Raw genomic sequence first — 20,000 nt, forward strand, 5'->3', positions numbered from 1 at the left:
TTAATTGTTCATGGGATAAGGGCGTCACTGGTTGGGCAGCATTTATTGCCCATCCCTAATTTCCCAGAGAGCAGTTTAGAGTCAGTCATATTGCCATGGGTCTGGAGTCACGTGTAGGCCAGACCAGGTAAGGATAGCAGTTTCACCCCCTGAAGGGCGTTAGTGAACTAGATGGGTTTTTCCAACAGTCAACAATGAATTTACGATCACCATTAGGTTTTTAATTCCTGATATTTTTATGAATTCAAATTCCACCAACTGCCCTGGCAGGGTTGAAACTGAACTCCTCAGATCGTTATCCAGGTCTTTGGATTAACAGTCCAGCTAATAATACCACTAGACCATTGTCTCCCCCATTAGAGAGGTCCATTCGATAGCCTAATGACAGCAGGGAAGAAGCTGTTCTTGAATCTATTGGTGCTTGTGTTTAAGCTTCTTTATCTTCTGTCTGATGGAAGATGTTGGAAGAGAGTATTATTACCACTTATAAACAATACCTGTGGTAAAGGAGCCAAAAACTCACTTACTTCCAAGTATGTTTGGCAATCCCTGTTCAGAGGCAAAGATCTCACCAATCAGGAGAGAAGCTCCCAAGATGGGGGTGGCAAGTTGGCATGTTTCCCAATGTTGGAATTGAGAATTGAAGCTTGAGTCTGTGTTTCATTTCAATCCAAACACCAGCAGTGAAAGGTATGGGCAAAGCAGGACAATTACACCCTCCCTTCATCCACAGGATCTTTCACCTCACCAACATGAAAGTTTAACTTAGCAAGGTCAAGAGGAAACAGGTTGGATCAAATCCCATGTAACATTCACAGCATCAGGAGGTCAGTCGCTGCATCTGGATGCAATTGAGATGCTGGCCTGATGAAGTTACTGGCCTCTCCAGATCTGAAAACCTAGAGGCAAAAGCAAGGTTGGCCTGGATCTCCCCATGATGTAATCGCCTCAAACTTTAGTATTCTGGCAATTCACTGCTGAAATAATTGGTCTTAAGAGGGTGAGCAGAGGCCAAGTTTCCATATGGAGCCTTTACTCCCAGGATTGTTAATGCAATCTGAAAGGCAAAAGGAACAATTGTGTGCAAAGTCTCTATTTTGAGGAAAATATACAGAGGAATAAATGTCTGATTGGGTTTGGCTAGAAGAGTGACAGCAGTCTTTTCCCCCTATCGGATCCAAATGAGGGTGTATGTTCACACAAGAACAGAGGAACCTAGAGTTTCGGGTACATAATTCTCTGAAAAGTGCATCACAGTGCAGATAGGATGGTTAAGAAGGCATTTAGCACACTTGCCTTCATTGCTCAGACCTTTGAGGATAGGAGTTGGGACATCATGTTGACGTTGTACAGGATATTGGTGAGGCCACTTCCAGAATACTGTACGCGCTTCTGGTCGCCCTGTTATAAGATTGACATTATTGAACTGGAGAGCATTCAGAAGAGATTTACCAGGATGTTGCTGCGTATGGAAGGCTTGAATTGTACGGAGAGGCTAGATGGGCTGCAACTTTTTTCACTGGAGTGTAGGAGGTGGAGATGTGATCTTATAGAAAGAAGTTTACAATACAATGAGGGGTTTAGACAGGGTTGACGGTAGTTGTCATATCCCTAGGATGAGGGATTTTAAGACAAGGTGGCAAATTTAAGTTGAGAGGAGAGGGTTTTAGAAAAGACATGAGGGGGGAGAGATTTAAAAAAGATAGAGGTGTGGAATGAACTTCCTGAGTGGTGAACATGGGTACAATTACAAACGTTTAAAAAACATTTGGCTAGGTACACAATTCAGAAAGATTTGGAAGGACATGGGCCAGGAGCTAGCAGCTGGGACTAGTTCAGTTTGGGGTTACGTTTGCATGGACTGGTTGAACTGAACAGTCTGTGTCCGTGCTGTATGACTCTACAACTCATTTATCATCCCCACAGTCATCATGGGTCCTCCACATTTTTAATTAGTCCCAGTACATCAAGTACAACGGAGTACTGAGCATGTTGTGCAAACAAGCAGCCAAGCCAACCCAGCACATGTTCAGCTTCGTAAATTTCTATCCCACCACACTGTTGGCCAAATAATGGCCCGCTCAACATCCAGACAATGAAAAGAAGGTTTGCTTTGTTGTGAAGAAGTGTCACTGTCCCAAAACGTGACCTATCTTTTCCTTCACAGATGCTGCCAGACCTGTTGACTTTTTCCAGCAACTTTGATTTAGTTTGCTTTATACAGACCAGGTTCTACATGATCCTTGCACATGACAAGTACAAGTTAGTGCTGTGCTGGGGAATACTGAAGCAAACCAACAGACATCGCTGGGTGATATTATTTCATCAATGTTTAAATGACCGGCAACAGATCTAATGATTAAAGAATTAATATTGATTCCTTTCCTTTATTCATTAACAGGATGCGGGTGTCACTGGATAGGCAGCATTGATTGCCCATTCCTAATCGCCCAGAGGGCAGTTCAGAGTCAACCACATTGCTGTGGGTCTGGAGTCACATGTAGGCCAAATCAGGTAAGAACAGCAGTTTCCTTCCCTAAAAGGACATTAGTGAACCAAATGGCTGTTTCCCAGCAATTGGTAATGGATTCATGGTCATCATTAGATTCTTAAATTAAGATATTTATTGATCTCAAATTCCATCATCTGACAAAGCAGGAGTTGAAGCCAGGTCCCTAGAACATTATCTGGGTCTCTGATTAACAGTTCAATGATAATACCACTAGGCCATCACCTCCACTTAATGTAGCTAATCTCCTAACAAGACCTGGTTTTGCTAATACTTTAATTGGTCGGTAGGATACTGAGCTACTCAATTATTTACAAAATAAAAAGCAAAATTTGTAGTAGTTAGACCATGACGTGTTGTATGATCTTAAGATAAAAGTTTGTATTTAAACTGTAAAGGATGTTTTAGTATTAATTATCTGCCATTTTGATTGAGGTCATCCCTAAAGTATGCAGCATTTGAACATTAATGTCTTTACACAAAAGATAGTTCCATAGATGATGGGACAAGTGAAATTTGGACAGATGCACCATTCTGTTTACTGGCTGATGCAACTCAACGCTCTCACAAGCAGTTCTGAGTTCTGAAGAAGTCATGTCTGGACTCAAAATGTTAAGTCTGCTTCTCTCTCCACATATGCTGCCAGACCTGCTGAGTTTCTCCAATATTCTCTGTCTACTCTCTTACTGACAATTTCTTTGCCCTTTCTGTAACTAGTCAAGAACTCACGTGATCCATGCATGGATCAAGAATTATAGATTGTCATGCAAACGTGGATGTAAACATTGATTTCAATCATAAACAGTGAAACAGGCAGAACACTTTCTGTAGTTTTAAGTTACTGCAAGGCAATCTACCCAAAATATGGCAGCTTTGATTGATTGGCATCAATTCATTACTTGATAGAAAACCAACTAGATACAATTTCAAGGGCATTTAGGGCATAATGTTCAACCACTGTACATAAATGGAATCCAAAAAGGAAACCAGCTGATGATGAACCTGAAGCAAACAGAATCAGAAATAAAAAAGCTCAATAATTATTAATGACTGCTTTTAAACATGAAAGACACATCAGTTGCCATTACTTATTCAATTTTGTCGTCACTGTCTTAAACTTTTCAGTTGACATTTTAAATGAGCTGTAATCTTTCAAACAGAATTCTCAAGTCATTTTCATTGTACAGAAATAATTACTGGCATGTAGGAATAATTTTATCTTAATTGAATCCCTAGGCCAATTGGGTATACATAGGTTTTGGGCAAGTGGAAATTCTAATTTGCACCCAAAGGGTTGTTGAAATGCACAACTGGAGAACTTACTGGTGGCAAGATAATAAAATGTGAGGCTGGATGAACACAGCAGGCCAAGCAGCATCTCAGGAGCACAAAAGCTGACGTTTCGGGCCTAGACCCTTCATCAGAGAGCTCTCTGATGAAGGGTCTAGGCCCGAAACGTCAGCTTTTGTGCTCCTGAGATGCTGCTTGGCCTGCTGTGTTCATCCAGCCTCACATTTTATTATCTTGGAATCTCCAGCATCTGCAGTTCCCATTATCCCCAACTTACTGGTGGCAGCTGTGCCACTCCCAGGAGTGACGAGGTCTGTTCGGAAGGAAGTCAGCAATCCCCTGATTCTTGACCCGCTGGGGAAACCGCAGCAAAACTCGGATGTCGTAATCCGTGACGTCAGAAGCATACGCAGAGCTGGGGGAGACAAAAGAAAGCTTGGTCTGAGCCAGTGAGGATATGCCAGAACGCTGCAAACAAAAGGATGTCATTCCAAACTCATGCACCCAAGCACTCTGAGATGGCAGCGCTGAGGGAAGGGCCAATTCTGTTAACTGCATTCAAGCCGGTATCCCATCACCAAGTCACCCTGTATTTACATATACACAGTATATTAACTGTGGCCAATCAGCACAGAGACAGTCTTTCCACAAAGGAGACTCTACATTCCCTGTTTCTCTCTGTTTATACCTGATTGGGGTGTTAACATGGGCCAATGAATGATCTCATAGTCAATGAGATCCACCTGGTTCCAATCATAATCATAAAGCCATACAGCATGGAAACAGATCCCGCATCCCAATTCACCCATTCCAACCAACTTTCCTAATCTAAACTGGTCCAATTTGCATGCATTTGGCCCAGATTCCTTGGAACTTTTTCTTATCTATTTACCTGTCCAAACGTCTTTTAAGTGTTGCAACTGTACCCAACTCCACCAATTCTTCTGGCAGCTCATTACATAAACTGTAAGAAAAAGTTACCCTACTGATTCCTTTTAAATCTTTCCCCACTCACCTACAACCTATGCCTTCTAGTTTTGGACTCCCCTACCCTGGGGAAATGACATTGGCTATTCATCTTATCTATGTCCGTCATGACTTTAAAAACATCTATCTGGACCCCCTCAGCCTCTGATGCTTCAGGAAAGAAAATCCCAGCTTATCCAGCCTCTCCTTGTAACGCAACCATTCTAGACTCAGTAACATCTTTGTAAATCATTTTTGCACCCTTTCCAGTTTAAAAACATCCTTCCCATAGCAGGGCTTTACAATTTCCTGCGTTAGAACACGACTGACTTTGGAAAGCACTTCATTGACCATTAAATGCTTTGGAACATCCTGCAAATGTGAATATATTATGTCAACACAGCTCCTTTTTTTTGACCCCAGGCTGTCTCAAAAGGCTTTAACAGCCCATGAAACACTTTTGAGGTGTATACAGAATCCCTACAGTGTGGAAACAGGTAATTTGGCCCATTGAGTACACACTAATCCTCTAAGAGTATCCCACCCAGACTCACCCTACCCTACCCATTCCTCTACCCCTGCATCACCTATGGCAAATCCACCTTGCCTATTTATCTCTGGACACTATGGAACAATTTAACACGGCCTATCAACTAACCTGCATGTCTTTGGAGGCAAATGGAGTACCCAGAAGAAACCCTCGCACAGACACAGGGAGAATGTGCAAACTCCACACAGCCAGTAGCCCGAGGATAGAATCAAACTTGAGTCCCTGGTGCTAATCACTGAGCCATTGTGCTGCCCCAATGTAGTGCCAACAGCACAAATGCCCAGAAACTGTAATGGGGTAATAACTAGCTAATTGTGATGTTGACAGAGAGATAAATATTGGTCAGGACATCGGGGAGAACAGCTCTCCTCTTCTTGATAGGAATGTCCTAGGATTACTTACAACCACTGGAGCAGGGAGGCATGTAACCAGCTTTAACATCAAATCTGAAAGACAGCATCGCTGACAGTGCAGCACTAACTACTGCTTCAATCTTGATTCTTGTGGCCAACCATGGAGTGGGAACTTGAACCCAGAAACTTGTGACACAGAGGCAAGAGTGCTGCCCTCCAAGCTACAGCTCAGTCCTGAAGAAAATTAAATACTTGAATTACCTAATGAATACACAATTGGCTTTGCACAGACAATTTTTTTTTGAGCAAACAGACATTGAGTAATTCGCTGTGTTCCTCAAAGAGCCACAGGCAACTTTCTCCATTTGACAAACATAATTTATCATATGTAGATTAAAAGGCATCACCTTACAAGCTTTTTTTTCTGATGAAGGGTCTAGGCCCAAAATGTCAGCTTTTGTGCTCCTAAAATGCTGCTTGGCCTGCTGTGTTCATCCAGCGCCGGACTTTGTTACCTTACAAGTTGGTGCAAGGTTAGAGACAATGAACTATCACAGCGGAAGAGACATTAACATTGTTGACATTCTGTGTCATAACCTAGACATCTATCCAACTAGGTTAAACAATGTCATTGAATTGGTAATCCAGAGGATTACCAGTGACAAATGAATATCCATGATGTGTATGGAAATGTCACATTGTTCTTTCAGCTCCAATTGAAACCTCAGTCAACGTTCTATTTAAACTCAATTGATAAATCTGGAATTTTTTTAAAAAATTGACCGTTAAGTTACTGTTGATGGTAATAAACACCTTCACTAACGTCCTTTCGGGAAGGAAATCTGCCACCCTTACCCAGCCTGGCCTACATCAGACTCCAGACTCTCAGAGATGTGCTTATCCCTTAACTGCCTTTTAAACGGGTCTAGCAAGTCCCTCAGTTAGAAACGGTAACAAATACTGGTCCTGCCAGCGAGGCTCACATCCCATGAAAGAACAATTAAAAGACGATCCCACCTTTCCGACATATTTGGAAGACAACTCAGCTAGGCTGGAGACAATTCCCATAGATCAGATCTAATATTATTCAATTGGAAAGACAAGGAGATCCATGCATCTAAGAGAAGGCAGGCTCATTCATGTTGATGGGCTCTGACTCCTTTCAGACTTGTTGCTGTCTCTCTAATGTCCCATAGTTCAGACATTGGTTATACTCTATTCTCTCAGGTTCACTTGTAGAAACGAAGCTTTAGTAAGGGGCATATTTCACAACAGACCCAGAGGATTTCTGTTTCCTCGAGCTGAGAAGGGCAGCCATAAATTCCTGCCAAATATCAAATTCAAATGTCCGTTGTGACCATTTGAATGCCAAAATGGTCATTGACACATGCATAGATAGGGTCGGTGATGTCAGCTGATAACAAAGTTTGGAAGACCATGATAAGGTTCCCCATGGTAGGCTCATTCAGAAGGTCAGGAGGAATGGGATACAGGGGAACTTAGCTGCTTGGATACAGAATTGGCTGGCCAACAGAAGACAGCGAGTGGTAGTAGAAGGAAAATATTCTGCCTGGAAGTCAGTGGTGAGTGGAGTTCCACAGGGCTCTGTCCTTGGGCCTCTACTGTTTGTAATTTTTATTAATGACTTGGGCGAGGGAATTGAAGGATGGGTCAGCAAGTTTGCAGACGACACAAAGGTCGGAGGTGTCGTTGACAGTGTAGAGGGCTGTTGTAGGCTGCAGCGGGACATTGACAGGATGCAGAGATGGGCTGAGAGGTGGCAGATGGAGTTCAACCTGGATAAATGCGAGGTGATGCATTTTGGAAGGTCGAATTTGAAAGCTGAGTACAGGATTAAGGATAGGATTCTTGGCAGCGTGGAGGAACAGAGGGATCTTGGTGTGCAGATACATAGATCCCTTAAAATGGCCACCCAAGTGGACAGGGTTGTTAAGAAAGCATATGGTGTTTTGGCTTTCATTAACAGGGGGATTGAGTTTAAGAGTCGTGAGATCTTGTTGCAGCTCTATAAAACTTTGGTTAGACCGCACTTGGAATACTGCGTCCAGTTCTGGGCGCCCTATTATAGGAAAGATGTGGATGCTTTGGAGAGGGTTCAGAGGAGGTTTACCAGGATGCTGCCTGGACTGGAGGGCTTATCTTATGAAGAGAGGTTGACTGAGCTCGGTCTCTTTTCATTGGAGAAAAGGAGGAGGAGAGGGGACCTAATTGAGGTATACAAGATAATGAGAGGCATAGATAGAGTTGATAGCCAGAGACTATTTCCCATGGCAGAAATGGCTAGCACGAGGGGTCATAGTTTTAAGCTGGTTGGTGGAAAGTATCGAGGGGATGTCAGAGGCAGGTTCTTTACGCAGAGAGTTGTGAGAGCATGGAATGCGTTGCCAGCAGCAGTTGTGGAAGCAAGGTCATTGGGGTCATTTAAGAGACTGCTGGACATGTATATGGTCACAGAAATTTGAGGGTGCATACATGAGGATCAATGGTCGGCACAACATTGTGGGCTGAAGGGCCTGTTCTGTGCTGTACTGTTCTATGTTCTATGTTCTATGTTCTATGTTCTATGTAAGTGATACCTCAAGTCTGATTTATACCACAATTTATACCAATACTCCCAGTAACAAATCTGTGTACAAGGCACTAGTGAGACCACATCTGGAGTACTGCATACAGTTTTGGTCCTCTTACCTGAAGAGGGATGGAGTTGGATTGCAGGTAGTTCAGAGAGGGATCACTAGATTGATTCCACAAATAGAGGGTTTGTTTTTATAAAGGGAGATTAAGCTGTTTAGGTTTATTATCTCTGAAGTTTAGAAGAATGAGAGGTGATCTAATTGAGGTGTATAAAGAGGATTGACAAAGTAGATACAGAAGGGATGTTTGAACATATGGGGCAATCTAGAATGAGAGATCAGTTTTAGCAGATTTAAAACAGATATACGGAGAAATTACCTCTCTCAAAAGGTTGTGAACCTGTGGAATTCACTGCCTCTAAGTACGGTGGTTGCTGGGACGTTGAGTACATTTAAGGAGGAGGCAGACAGATTTTTAATTCATAATGGGTCAAAAAGTAGGGAAACGGAGCGGAGGCTGAGGTACGATCAACCATGATCACGCTAAACAGAGCCACGATGTGGAGGTGTAGTGTCGGACTGGGTGAGGGGGAAGAACAAAGTCAGGAGCCACAGGTTATAGCCCAACAGGTTTATCTGAAATCACAAGCTTTCAAAGCACTGCTCCTTCATCAGGTGACTTTGAAAACTTGTGATTTCAAACAAACCTGTTGGGACTATAACCTGGTGTTGTGCGACTTCTGACCTTTTTAAACGGAGGACCAGGCTTGAAGGGCTGAATAGCCTACTCCTGCTCTTAGTTCTTGTGTCATTATGTTTATGTTCATTCCCAAGAAGGCCCCAGAATGGAACACGATTTCAGATGCAATCTAACAATGGTGCCACAATTTCCACCTGCTTGATTCTCATTCCATTTCCTGCGATCAAAGGCACATTACCTACTTGAAAAACATTTATCAAACCTTAGCAGTTTGCAGACCTAGAAATAGATATATGTCTCATCACAACAGAGCCTTGCAAAGCTGACGTGACAGTGCAAATTGAATCCCACTACCACCTGGTAGCAAACAATCGAAGAGACTGTCTAAAGTGTTTCTCAAAAAGTGTTCTTTTTGTTTAAATTCCAATTGGTGCTGTCTAGTTAACAAAGAGCTGGGTGAATGGAGAGACTGCAAAAAAGGACAAGCATAAAGCAAACAAACAATTGAAACACAGCCTCCGCAATATGCCACTATGGAGTGCAGCTTTCCACAGAAATATTGTGAGCCGCTGAGAGCAAAATCAATCAGCCATATTCTTGCCACCACTGAATTAACGTGATTTCGAAGTAATTCCAGGTAATAAATGGTCTGGTTCATCCAGGCTTTCTGTGAGCATTGAATTAGCTTTATTGTCGCATGTACTCACATGAGTACAGTAAAAAGTTTACAAGTTGCCACTTATGGTACCATCTTAGGCACAAAGGTGCCTGGGTACAGCCCCTTCAGCGCAAGTTCTTCAGGAAAAAAAAGGCTAGAAAATAGGGAAAGAAAAGGACCAGCTTTGCAGACTGTAGAAAATAGGGAAATAAGAAGTTCAGAACAGTGGTCTTTCCAACCCAATCCACACTGGCACCTTAGCTCCAGTCCAGACCTTGGTTCCAGACCGTGCCAGACTTCGCCTCGAGGATCACCAGCCTTAAGAGAACGTTTTGTGTATGTAGGTGGTTCTGTGTAAGTACTTAACCAGAAGGTTGTGAGTTCAAGTCCCACCCTAGTGACTTGAACACAGGCTGCACATTCCAGGTGCAATGCTGGAGGCAATGGACAGGAGATCAGACCTGGACTGCTCTCCTGAATCAATACATAACATTGAAAAGGCACAGGCGGATTCTCCCCACAGTCCAGGGCAAACCCACAATCAACATGATATAAAAAAGTCCTCTGATCATATTGCTATTTGCAATGTGGCCAAATGAGGTTGTGAAAGGCGCTATATCAGTGCACATCTTCCTTACAATGCACGAACATAGCACCCCTGTATTCAACAGGAGGTGAACAACAAAATAGGTGCGTGTCCCAGCATTCAGTGCGATGCAGGAGGATGGGGGAATAATGCTGCTTCGGTTCCCTGTCTTAAGTCTCATTCGCTTTAAACAGTTATGTCTGAAAACAAGAGGTTTGTGAAAGGTGAAAGAAGAGTGGGTTAGTTCCATCACCTCCAAGCTTGCGTGATGACAGGCAATGGTGAATACAAACATCAGGCAGAACTCAAAATCTGTCAAGGCGTAATGAGATAGCAATGAAACAAGAAGCTGGGGAGAAGGGAAAAAGGTGGTTGACAGTTAGAATGTAAGAACAAGGACCAGAAGCAGGCAATTCAGCAACTCGAACCTCATTTAATATGATCTCACTGATGCTCAACTCCACTTTCCTGCCCTCTTCCCATAACCCTTTCCTAATTATAAACCTGTCTATCTCCTCAAATGTATTTAGTGTCTTAGCATCCACTGTCCTTTTACATATGTCTGCCTCCAACCCTGTTTCCTAGACATCTTTCTACATCCTACTTTGAATAAAACAAATCAATTGACTAATTGGCCTGCCCCTAAAGAGACAATCTTCAAAGGAAATTTAACAGATTAAATTAAAATTATGATCCCAGGCTGCTGACATGCTCCAGGCTCTGAAAGTCTAAATAAACATTAGGATGAAGAGAGTTAAATCAAATCAGAGCTTACCAGCCCCTTCAAGAGGCACTGTCACAAAAAAAATTCAACGCAAATTTAACTTAAAATGTGACCAGAAATGATGCACTCCACACTATTCCCCCAGGACCCCCACCCACTGCCTCTAACCATTCCCCCAGCACCCCCACCTTCCTGCCTGCCCCCGAGCCTGCCCCTACCAATGCTCATTGGTCACAGGCAGCCTCAGGCTTGCTCGTGGACATTGCATGTCCCATCTCCAGGGGCATTGGGAGTGAGTTTACACATGGAAAGGAGCCAAGCTGTCAAATATAATGACCCTCTCCACAGTTCGCTGACTAGATACATAGGCACATAGAACAGGAGTAGGCCATTCAGTCCTTCAAACCTGCTCCACCATTCAATATGATCATTCACCCCAAAGCCTTTGATCACTTTATCCCAAGAGCTAAATCTATCTCCTTCTTGAAAACATTCAATGTTATGGCTGTAGTGAATATAATGTGGTCAGCCAGGTGGACCTCATAGAATATGAGTTCCCTAGTGGGGCTGTTAATCTGGTCCAATCAGGGAGCCTTGGCTGACAGATATAAACAGGACCTGGCACCGCGGGGTACGGAATGCTTTATTTCCCCCTCCAATTCGACATGGATTTGATCCTCATCCACCCCTTCACCTTTTCGTTCACATGCGCATTGTCCCCAGAGGTCTCTGCTTTCTACTGGTTCTTTGGTCATGTGAGTGTGAGTCCTGGTAGTGGACTGTTAATGAAGTTATTTACACAGCTGGTGTTTTTACTTTGTCTCACACCTACACACACACACACACACACACACACACACACACACACACACAAACACACACACACACACACGGGTGATGGGGATCATAGACAGTACTACTGTATGACAGTAGTGTGGGGGTAAATAATAATTAAAAAAAGGAGAAAAAAAATGTACGAACAGGACTGCCAGCAACCTCTGTTCACTCAGAGCAGGGTCTGTGGAAGCTGTGTCAGTGTCGATGGCTCTGCACACATAAATAAAGGGTGATTGGGTGATGGGAGACTGGCTTCGGTGGAGTTATTTCAGTGCCGACAAGTGAAAAGAATACTCACAACAGTCGTCTTTGAGTTGGCAAAAGCACTTTTCTGGCACCACACTGTTATTTGGGAAGCTTGATCGGGCATTAAAGTCTCAGCCCAATATGTGGAAAGAATGAGTTATTTTTTTCTGGGCAAATGACATTGAGGCAAATCAGAAACAATGAGTAATTCTCCTGGCAGCTTGTGGACCCTCAGCTTTTCCGGTTATTAGGAGCTTAACTTTTCCTGAGGCACCAGAATACTAAAGCCTTTCAAGAGTTGACAGATTAGCTGAGGAATACGATACCAAGCCTCCTCTAACTCTGCAACGCTATTGGTTTTACTCAGCAGTTCAAGAGCTGGGGAATCTATATCAGATTTTTGACAAGGTTAAGATAAGTGGCAGAGGAATGGGACTTTGGTTCAAGACTCAAAGAAATGCTGAGAGATTGTTTGTTATGAGAGATTAAAGAAGTGCAAATGTGCTATAAGCTAAAGCCCAAATGAACTTTTAACAGACACTTCAACTGGCTTTATCATTGGAAAATGCAGCAGGTGGAGGATATGAGCTGCAGGGTATTCTGATGGAAGTGGAGACCCTCGCTAGTCTGACAGAGCTTGGGAACACCACCTGAGTGAAGGCAATTGCATGGCCTCTCTCAGAACATATCCTGAACAGAGGGACTCGAGGTCAGCCCACAGCAAAACCCCAAAACAAAGCCAAGCCTTGGCCAAACAGATAAAATTATCTTCAGGATCCGGGCCAGCAAGCCATTGTAGTTTCTGCAGGTTCGCAGATTCAGGGCAGCAAAACAGTCCTACTCAACCTGAATTAAGTAAGAGAACTCATTAGCAGGTATCCAGGAGGGTGCATAGAGTTTAGAGCTTGTTTCAAAGGTGTCAGAATGGAGGCCAGGTTATGTTCACCAGCCCAAGGATAGAGTTCTTTCATCAAACATGGGGATAACGATAGAAAATCTGCGTGCATCTTTTGTGATTAATGGGCTCGTAAAAGTGTTGGTCTCCGATAATAGTTTACCAGTGGGGAATTCAAGTATTTCCTGAAGTTGAACAGTATTCAACATAAAAAGACAGCTCCATACCATCCATCAACCAACTGGCCTGGTAGAAAGAGCAGTCCAAACTTTAAAGGCAGACTTAAAGAAACTGCCTATAGCTTCATGAGATACCAAACTGTCCTGGTTCCTATCTGATTATAGGACCACCCCTCATGCAACAGGGATCATTCCAGCAGAGTTGCTAATGGGGAGAAAACTCTGCAGCAGGTTAAGTCTGATCTTCCTGGACCGGAGGTCCGGGGGGGTGGTAAAATGGCATTAGGAACAATACTGCTGGACACAAGACTCCACCAAGCAACAGAAATATTTAACTTCAGGGGATGAAGCTTGGTGTAAGAACTGTGGGAATGGACCTGCATGGGAAAGACAAAGTCAGAAGTCACACAACACCAGTTATTGTCTCAGTGATTATATTATCTGACAGGTTCATTTGAAATCAAACAAGCTTTTGGAGTGTAACCCCTTCATCAGGTGTAGCGACACAGCAGAGCACACAGAGGTCAAGATAGAGAGATCAAAAGATCATACAACCGGTCTGAGTGGAGTGTGAAATGATAAGTCTCTGCAGGTGACCAAGAGTGTTGAATGGTAAGTAAAGTATCAACAGCTGAATAACAGGTAATGTGATGACTTATAATGTGATTAAGTGAGGCAGTGAGAGATAATCACAAAAAATTAAAAATAAGGTGGAGCTGGAGACAAACTAAATGATTGGAAACGCGTGCCAAATTCAAAACTGTACAAACTAATTAAGGTAGCGAGATCACAACAATTTATCAAGGTGATGGTGTCAAAACAGGACAGTAAGGAAGGTTTTGCAGATACAGAACAGTGCAGTGGGGTCACCTGTAGCGCAACATGAGCCCAAGATCACTGTTGAGGTCATATTCTTGGGCAAGGAACGTGGCTATCAGTCACTGCTCAGTGATTCTGTGTTGTTGTGTATCTTGAAGTCCACCTTGGAGGACACTTACCCAAAGATTGGAGGCCAAATGTCCTTGGCCGCTGAAGTGCTCCCCGACTGGGGCATTCCTGTCTGGCGATCGTTGCGTGGTATCCATTCATCTATTGCCATAGCGTCAGCATGGTCTTGCCAATATACCATGCTTCAAGGCATCCTTGCCTGCAGCACATGGGATAGACAATGTTGGCTGAGTTATGAGTATCTGCCATGTATGTGGTGGGTAGTGTTCTCATGTGTGATGGTAGTGTCCATGTCGATGATCTGACGTCTTGCAGAGGCTGCCATCACAGGGTTGTATAGTGTTGTGGTTGATGTTGTCCTTAAGGCTGGGTAGTTTTCTGCAAACAATGGTCTGTTTAAGGTTTGGGGATTGTTTGAAGGTGAGACATGGATGCATGGGGAAGATCTGAGCGTGATGCTCATCATCATCATCAATGACATGTTGAAGGTTGCAAAGAACATGGCATAGTATCTCCACTCCGAGGAAGTACTGGATGACAAAGGGTACTGTATTGGTCATGTCCTGTGTCTGTCTTCTGAGAAGGTCATTGCAGTTTCTTGCAGTGGCATATCAAAACTGGCGATCGATGAGTTGTGCATCATATTGCATTCTTATGAGAATATCCTTCAAAACCTTCAGGTATCCGTTGCATTCTTCCTCATCTGAGCAGATCCTGCGTACATGCAGGACTTGTCCATACAGGATGAAGTGCAGCATCATGAGGCTATCTGTGGACTTGCAGCAGAGTGAGGTACTGAGGTGCCTGTCCTCAATCGAGATGCTCATGCCCAAGAATGAGACAGATTCTGAAGAGTAGTCTATGGTAAGTCTGACGGTGGGATGAAACTTGTTTATATCACTATGTAGTTGCTTCAGACATTCCTCACCATGAGTCCAAAGGGAGAAAATGTCATCAATGTATCTGGTGTATTGCACTGGTTGGAGGCCCTGCACAGCAAAGAAGTCTTGTTCAAACTTATGATGAAAACATTGGCATATTGGGGAGCAAATTTGATCCCCATGGCTGTCGGTGAAGAACTGGTTATCGAAGGTGAAGACGTTGTGATCGAGGTTGAAGCAGATGAGTTGTAGGATGGCAACTGGAAATTGGCAGCTGGTGGTATTAAGTACTGAGGCTGTTGCAGCATGGCGTTGTCACGGGGTTTGCTGGTGTGGAGTGCTGAAACTTCCATTGCAATAAGCAATGTTCCTGGTTTGAGTGGTCTGTGGGTCCTGAGTTTCTGTAAGGAATCTGTACGATCGCGATAGAAGCTGGGGGTTCCTTGTACAGTGGGTTTCAAAGTGCCCTCAAGACAGCCAGAGAGGTTCTCATACAGGGTCACACATTGCCTGATACAATGGGACTCCAGGTGTGTTGGTTTTGAGTATCTTCAGAAGACATCACAAGTCTCCTATGTGAGAAGTACGCCGGATGAGGGTGCATAGGATACTCTGAAGGTCTCGATCAAAAGTCTTGATTAGTCTGTTGAGTTGACAGGTCTGTTCTTTGGTCGGATCAGCAGGTAGTTGCCTGTAGTGGTCCTAGTTGTTCAGTTGTCTGTATACTTCCTTCTGGCAGTCCATTCTATTCTTTCTGATGAAGGCTCCTCCTTTGCTGGTTTGATGACAATGTTGTGAATGGTCTTGAGAGCATGGATGGCGCTGCGTTGTGCTTGAGTGACATTCTGCACTACTTTGTGAGCACGGCTGATAAACCTGTCGTTAACTCAACTCCTGACAGCTTGAGCATGCATGTCGAGTCTTGGGCAGCGGCCTTCCGAAGAGGTCCAATTCGACTCCTTCTTCGGTTGCTGCACTGCGGATTTCTTCCATCGGCTGTTCCAGTTCATCGGTTGTGTCGCTGGGCTCGCTGCTGACATCTTGGGGTTTGTGGAAGAATTCCCAGAGCCTCATTCACCTGTTGAACTCCTCTGTGTCTGCCACGAGATCTTATCATCATCATCATTGGAATTTTCATTCTCCTCCACTCTAACATCATTGATCTTTATTCATCGTTATAAACCCAACAAATTCCCAATGCTGGTTCAGGTTCTAGGCCTCAGTTCCCCACCCCCATCACCTGCCAAATGTCATCATCACCACTTCTGGTAGTGGGGCAGACACTGAGCCCTCGGCTGGGAACTTCAATCACGTCTGGTTGAAGGGTGTGGTCAGATAAGTTGACTGATTTCCCCATGGTGATGCCATTTTCAACCGTGGTACGAGGGACTACTGCTGGCGGTGATGCCAAGTTTCTCCAGTTTCCTGTCCTTAGTGTGCATGTAGGTGGTGTGGTTCCATTGCCTTGTCTGCTTGGCAGTGACTTGTAACTGTGCTGCTGTATTTTGAGTGCATACTGAGAATATGGACTCTACCTCAATGTCAAGGTTGAAGCACCTGCTGTAGAGTTGGCGTATCAGATGATTGAGGAGTGTACAAGAGGTGCAATGGCAGAATCTCTCAGCATAGTCTGTGTTGAGTGGGTTCATGATCTGTAGTCCCTTTTGTATCTTCTCTGCTTTCTTGCATTTCTGCAGAAACTTGCTACCTGTGTCGAAATGCGCAATCTTCTTGGAGACCCTCTCCACTTTGAGCCAGCAGCTTTTGGTGTCGATGGTAGCCATGATGTGGAGGCTTCGGTGTTCCTTTATTCATTCATGGGATGAGGGCATCGCTGGCTAGGCAGCATTTATTGACCATCCTAATCGCCCAGAGGGCAGTTAAGAGTAACCTGGTTGAACTAGGGAGGAAAAAGTCTAGAAGTCACACAACGCCAGGTTCTAAGCCCGAAACTTCAGCTTTTGCGCTCCTGAGATGCTGCTGGGCCTGCTGTGTTCATCCAGCCTCACATTTCATTAGCCAGGTTATAGTCCAACAGGTTTATTAGAAATCACACAAGCCTTTAGAGCACAACCCCTTCATTAGGTGAAGTGACAGAGACACAGACCCAGAGAGTTTACAGACAAGAGAGATCAAAAGATTATATAATTGGTGTGTGAGGAGAGTCAGCTGATAAGTCTCTGCAGGTGACCAAGAGTGTTGGACAGTGAGTAAAGTATTAACAGCTGAGTCACCAGTGAAGAGTTGACCTATAATCTGAATAAGTGAGGCAGAGAGATAAACACAAAAAGTTAAAAGTTAAAGATGCTGGCGACAAGCTGAATGGCTGGAATCGCATGCCGAATACTCACTGCATGGATAAGAGGCATGGTCAATGTGATGTCAGATTCAGGGATGTACAAAGTTTGGGTGGGTGTGACAGTCCTGAACAAGCAAGTGGACCATACGAAAGCTGCAAACTTGTACACGGTGTGGGGGTAAAACATGCCCGGCTCCTCGACTGCCATTTTGACTACTCCAAAGCTCAAGGGTTCTCTCTCTCTCCATCAAGCGTTGAAAATACCGAGGAATCTGATCCCCATGGCTGTCGGTGAATCTGAGACGGACACGGTGGGTGCCATTGCTGCCACGCCTTTACCACTGAAGAGTTAAATGAATTTCTTCCAAGACACTCCGGACACAAGAGGCAAGCTACTGTGCGTGACGTGCCACCCGTATCGAAGGCAGAGTTAGAGGAATCTGACCCAATGCTAAAACACCCCAGAAAGAACTACGACAGAGAACCAGTCTATGTCCTCGGATTCAGAGGGGGAGGGATGGAGTGACTGTAATGAAAGCGGCCAGGTGGATCTCACAGACTATGAGTTACCCAATTGGGGTGGTTAACCTGGTCGTAGAGTCACAGAGATGTACAGCACAACGTCAGACCAACTCATTCCTGCCGATCAGACATCCTAAACTAATCCAGTCCCATTTGCCACCCCAATCAGGGAGCCCTGGCTGACAAATATAAATAGGAATGTCATTCTGGTTCTATTCACACTGAGAGTTGGCTCTGAGGGAGCTGTAGCAGTTTTAAGGTCTTTCCACGGTTAAGTAAAGTGTGACCTGGTGTCGGAATACCAGTTATTTCAGTGGCTTGACTGTTTCCGGTGGCAGAGAATTCCACACACTCACTACTCCCTGGGTGAAGAACAAAATAGCAAAAGAAGAGTATGGCACAGGATCAGGCCCTTTGGCCCTTCCAGCCCATGCAGATCGTCATGCCCAGACTAAACTAAAAAAACAAACCTGCCCTTATTTGGTCCGTATCTCTCTATTCCTTCCCCATTCATGTAAGCATTGAGATGCCTCTTAAATGTCGCCAACGTGCCCGTTTCCACCACCTCCTCTGGCAGTGCATTCCAGGTTCCTACCACTCTTGCACATCTCCCTTAAACTTGTGCCCTCTCACCTTGAACCAGTGCCCCTTTGTAATTGAAACTTCAACCCTGGGAAGAAGCCTCTGACTATCCAGCCTATCTATGCCTCCTGTAATTTTGTAGACCTCTATCAGGTCTCCTCTCAGCTGCTGGAGTAGGCAGAGATGACAAATTTCACATCTCAGCTTTCCCTGTACCCTTAGATGTTACCAATGATTCTGTGTGTGATATATGCAGCTGCGGGGGGTGGTGGGGGGGTGCTGCCACTTTAAGACAGTTGGTCAGCTGGCCCAGAGGGATGGAGCTTGGGAGAGGTCTAGAACTGGCCGTGGAAATGTGAGCATGGTCAATAAAGTATTCCTGTTCAGATTTACCATTTATCAACCCGCTGTTTCAGTCCTGTTTCCAAAGGAAGCACCAATATGATTTTGGACTTCTCCGTTACTGGGGATATCCTTCCCGCCCTTTAGTCCTGTTGGAATTTTGTAGGTTTCTATCAGATCCATGCACACGCCACCAGCTCCCCCACCACACCACCACCCCGCCTTCCTCATTCTTCTAAACGCCAATGAATATAGAACATAGAACAATACAGCACAGAACAGGCCCTTCGGCCCTCGATGTCGCACATCGTCCTAGCCGATCCAGTCTACAGTTAGATCAAGGAGCAGACCCATTAGGAGGTTCTCCAAACTGCCCACCCATACCCCCAGAAGCAGATGACTAGCATGGGGCTGAAGTGCAGCCAGAAATTAAGCAGCAGCCCAGTCTAAACATGGAAGAGGGCAGAAGTGATATTGAGAAAGCCACTAAATAAGGACTGCCTGCACTGTCGATAACACAAGCAGCGTTAGATTCTGTGAACCATCAGACTCTCCAAACGCATTGGAATACTGTGGACAACACACACCATGTTATATCCCAAGTTTTCTTTATATGTGCTCAAGGCATTAATCAATGCCATTTAACTGTGCATCCTTGATGATACAATGAATGTACCATTAACAGGGATGCCTCAGAAAAATGCTGCATTCAGCTCTCAAACATGATCAGCGTGACTAACAGAAATGACATGCACCCACTGATCTGCCAACCTGCTTTGGAAACAAGATCAACAAGCAAGAGGGAACAGTTCAGGGTGTTGTTTTGTTGCACATTTAACAATATGTCTTTGCATTGTTCAGTACCAGCCAGTTGGTAGCATTCCCATCTGAGTCATAATCTTCCTGCATTCACATCCCATTCTAGCGACTCAGAACAAAAGGCAAGGCAGATATTTCAGTGCATTAATGAGTGAGGTACTGCAGTGTTTAAGATGCTGCCCCTCAGAACCTAGGTGTTAAAGATCCTATTGCTCTACTTCAGAGAAAACCAGATGGGACACAGGCCAAATGGTGTAATTCTGCTCCTGTACCGCATGGTATATCCTAGCCCACCTCTACCTCTCAATCAATGGCACAAGTACAGATTACTTGGTTATTGCCATAGAGTCGTACAGCACAGAAACAAACCCTTCGGTCCAACCAGTCCATGCCGCCCATAATCCCAAACTAACCTAGTCCCAGCAGCCTCCTCCTGGCCGATAGTCCTCCAAACCTTTCTTATTCATGTACTTATCCACGTTTCTTTAAAATGTTGTAACTGCACTCCCATCCACCACTT

The 20,000-nt window shown here is 44.4% G+C and overlaps 1 protein-coding gene across 1 annotated transcript in view; it reads right to left on the bottom strand.

The window, feature by feature from the left end:
* The window catches only part of LOC125446816 (lysyl oxidase homolog 1), an 89,378-nt gene that overhangs the window by 33,318 nt on the left and 36,060 nt on the right, over positions 1-20,000 (bottom strand). Inside the window, exon 3 of the mRNA XM_048520688.2 lies at positions 4,077-4,214. Coding sequence (XP_048376645.1) covers positions 4,077-4,214 — 138 coding nt within the window. The remainder of the gene's footprint in view (positions 1-4,076; positions 4,215-20,000) is intronic.

The sequence above is a fragment of the Stegostoma tigrinum genome, chromosome 36, assembly GCF_030684315.1.
Source record: "Stegostoma tigrinum isolate sSteTig4 chromosome 36, sSteTig4.hap1, whole genome shotgun sequence".
NCBI classification, from domain to species: Eukaryota; Metazoa; Chordata; class Chondrichthyes; order Orectolobiformes; family Stegostomatidae; genus Stegostoma; species Stegostoma tigrinum.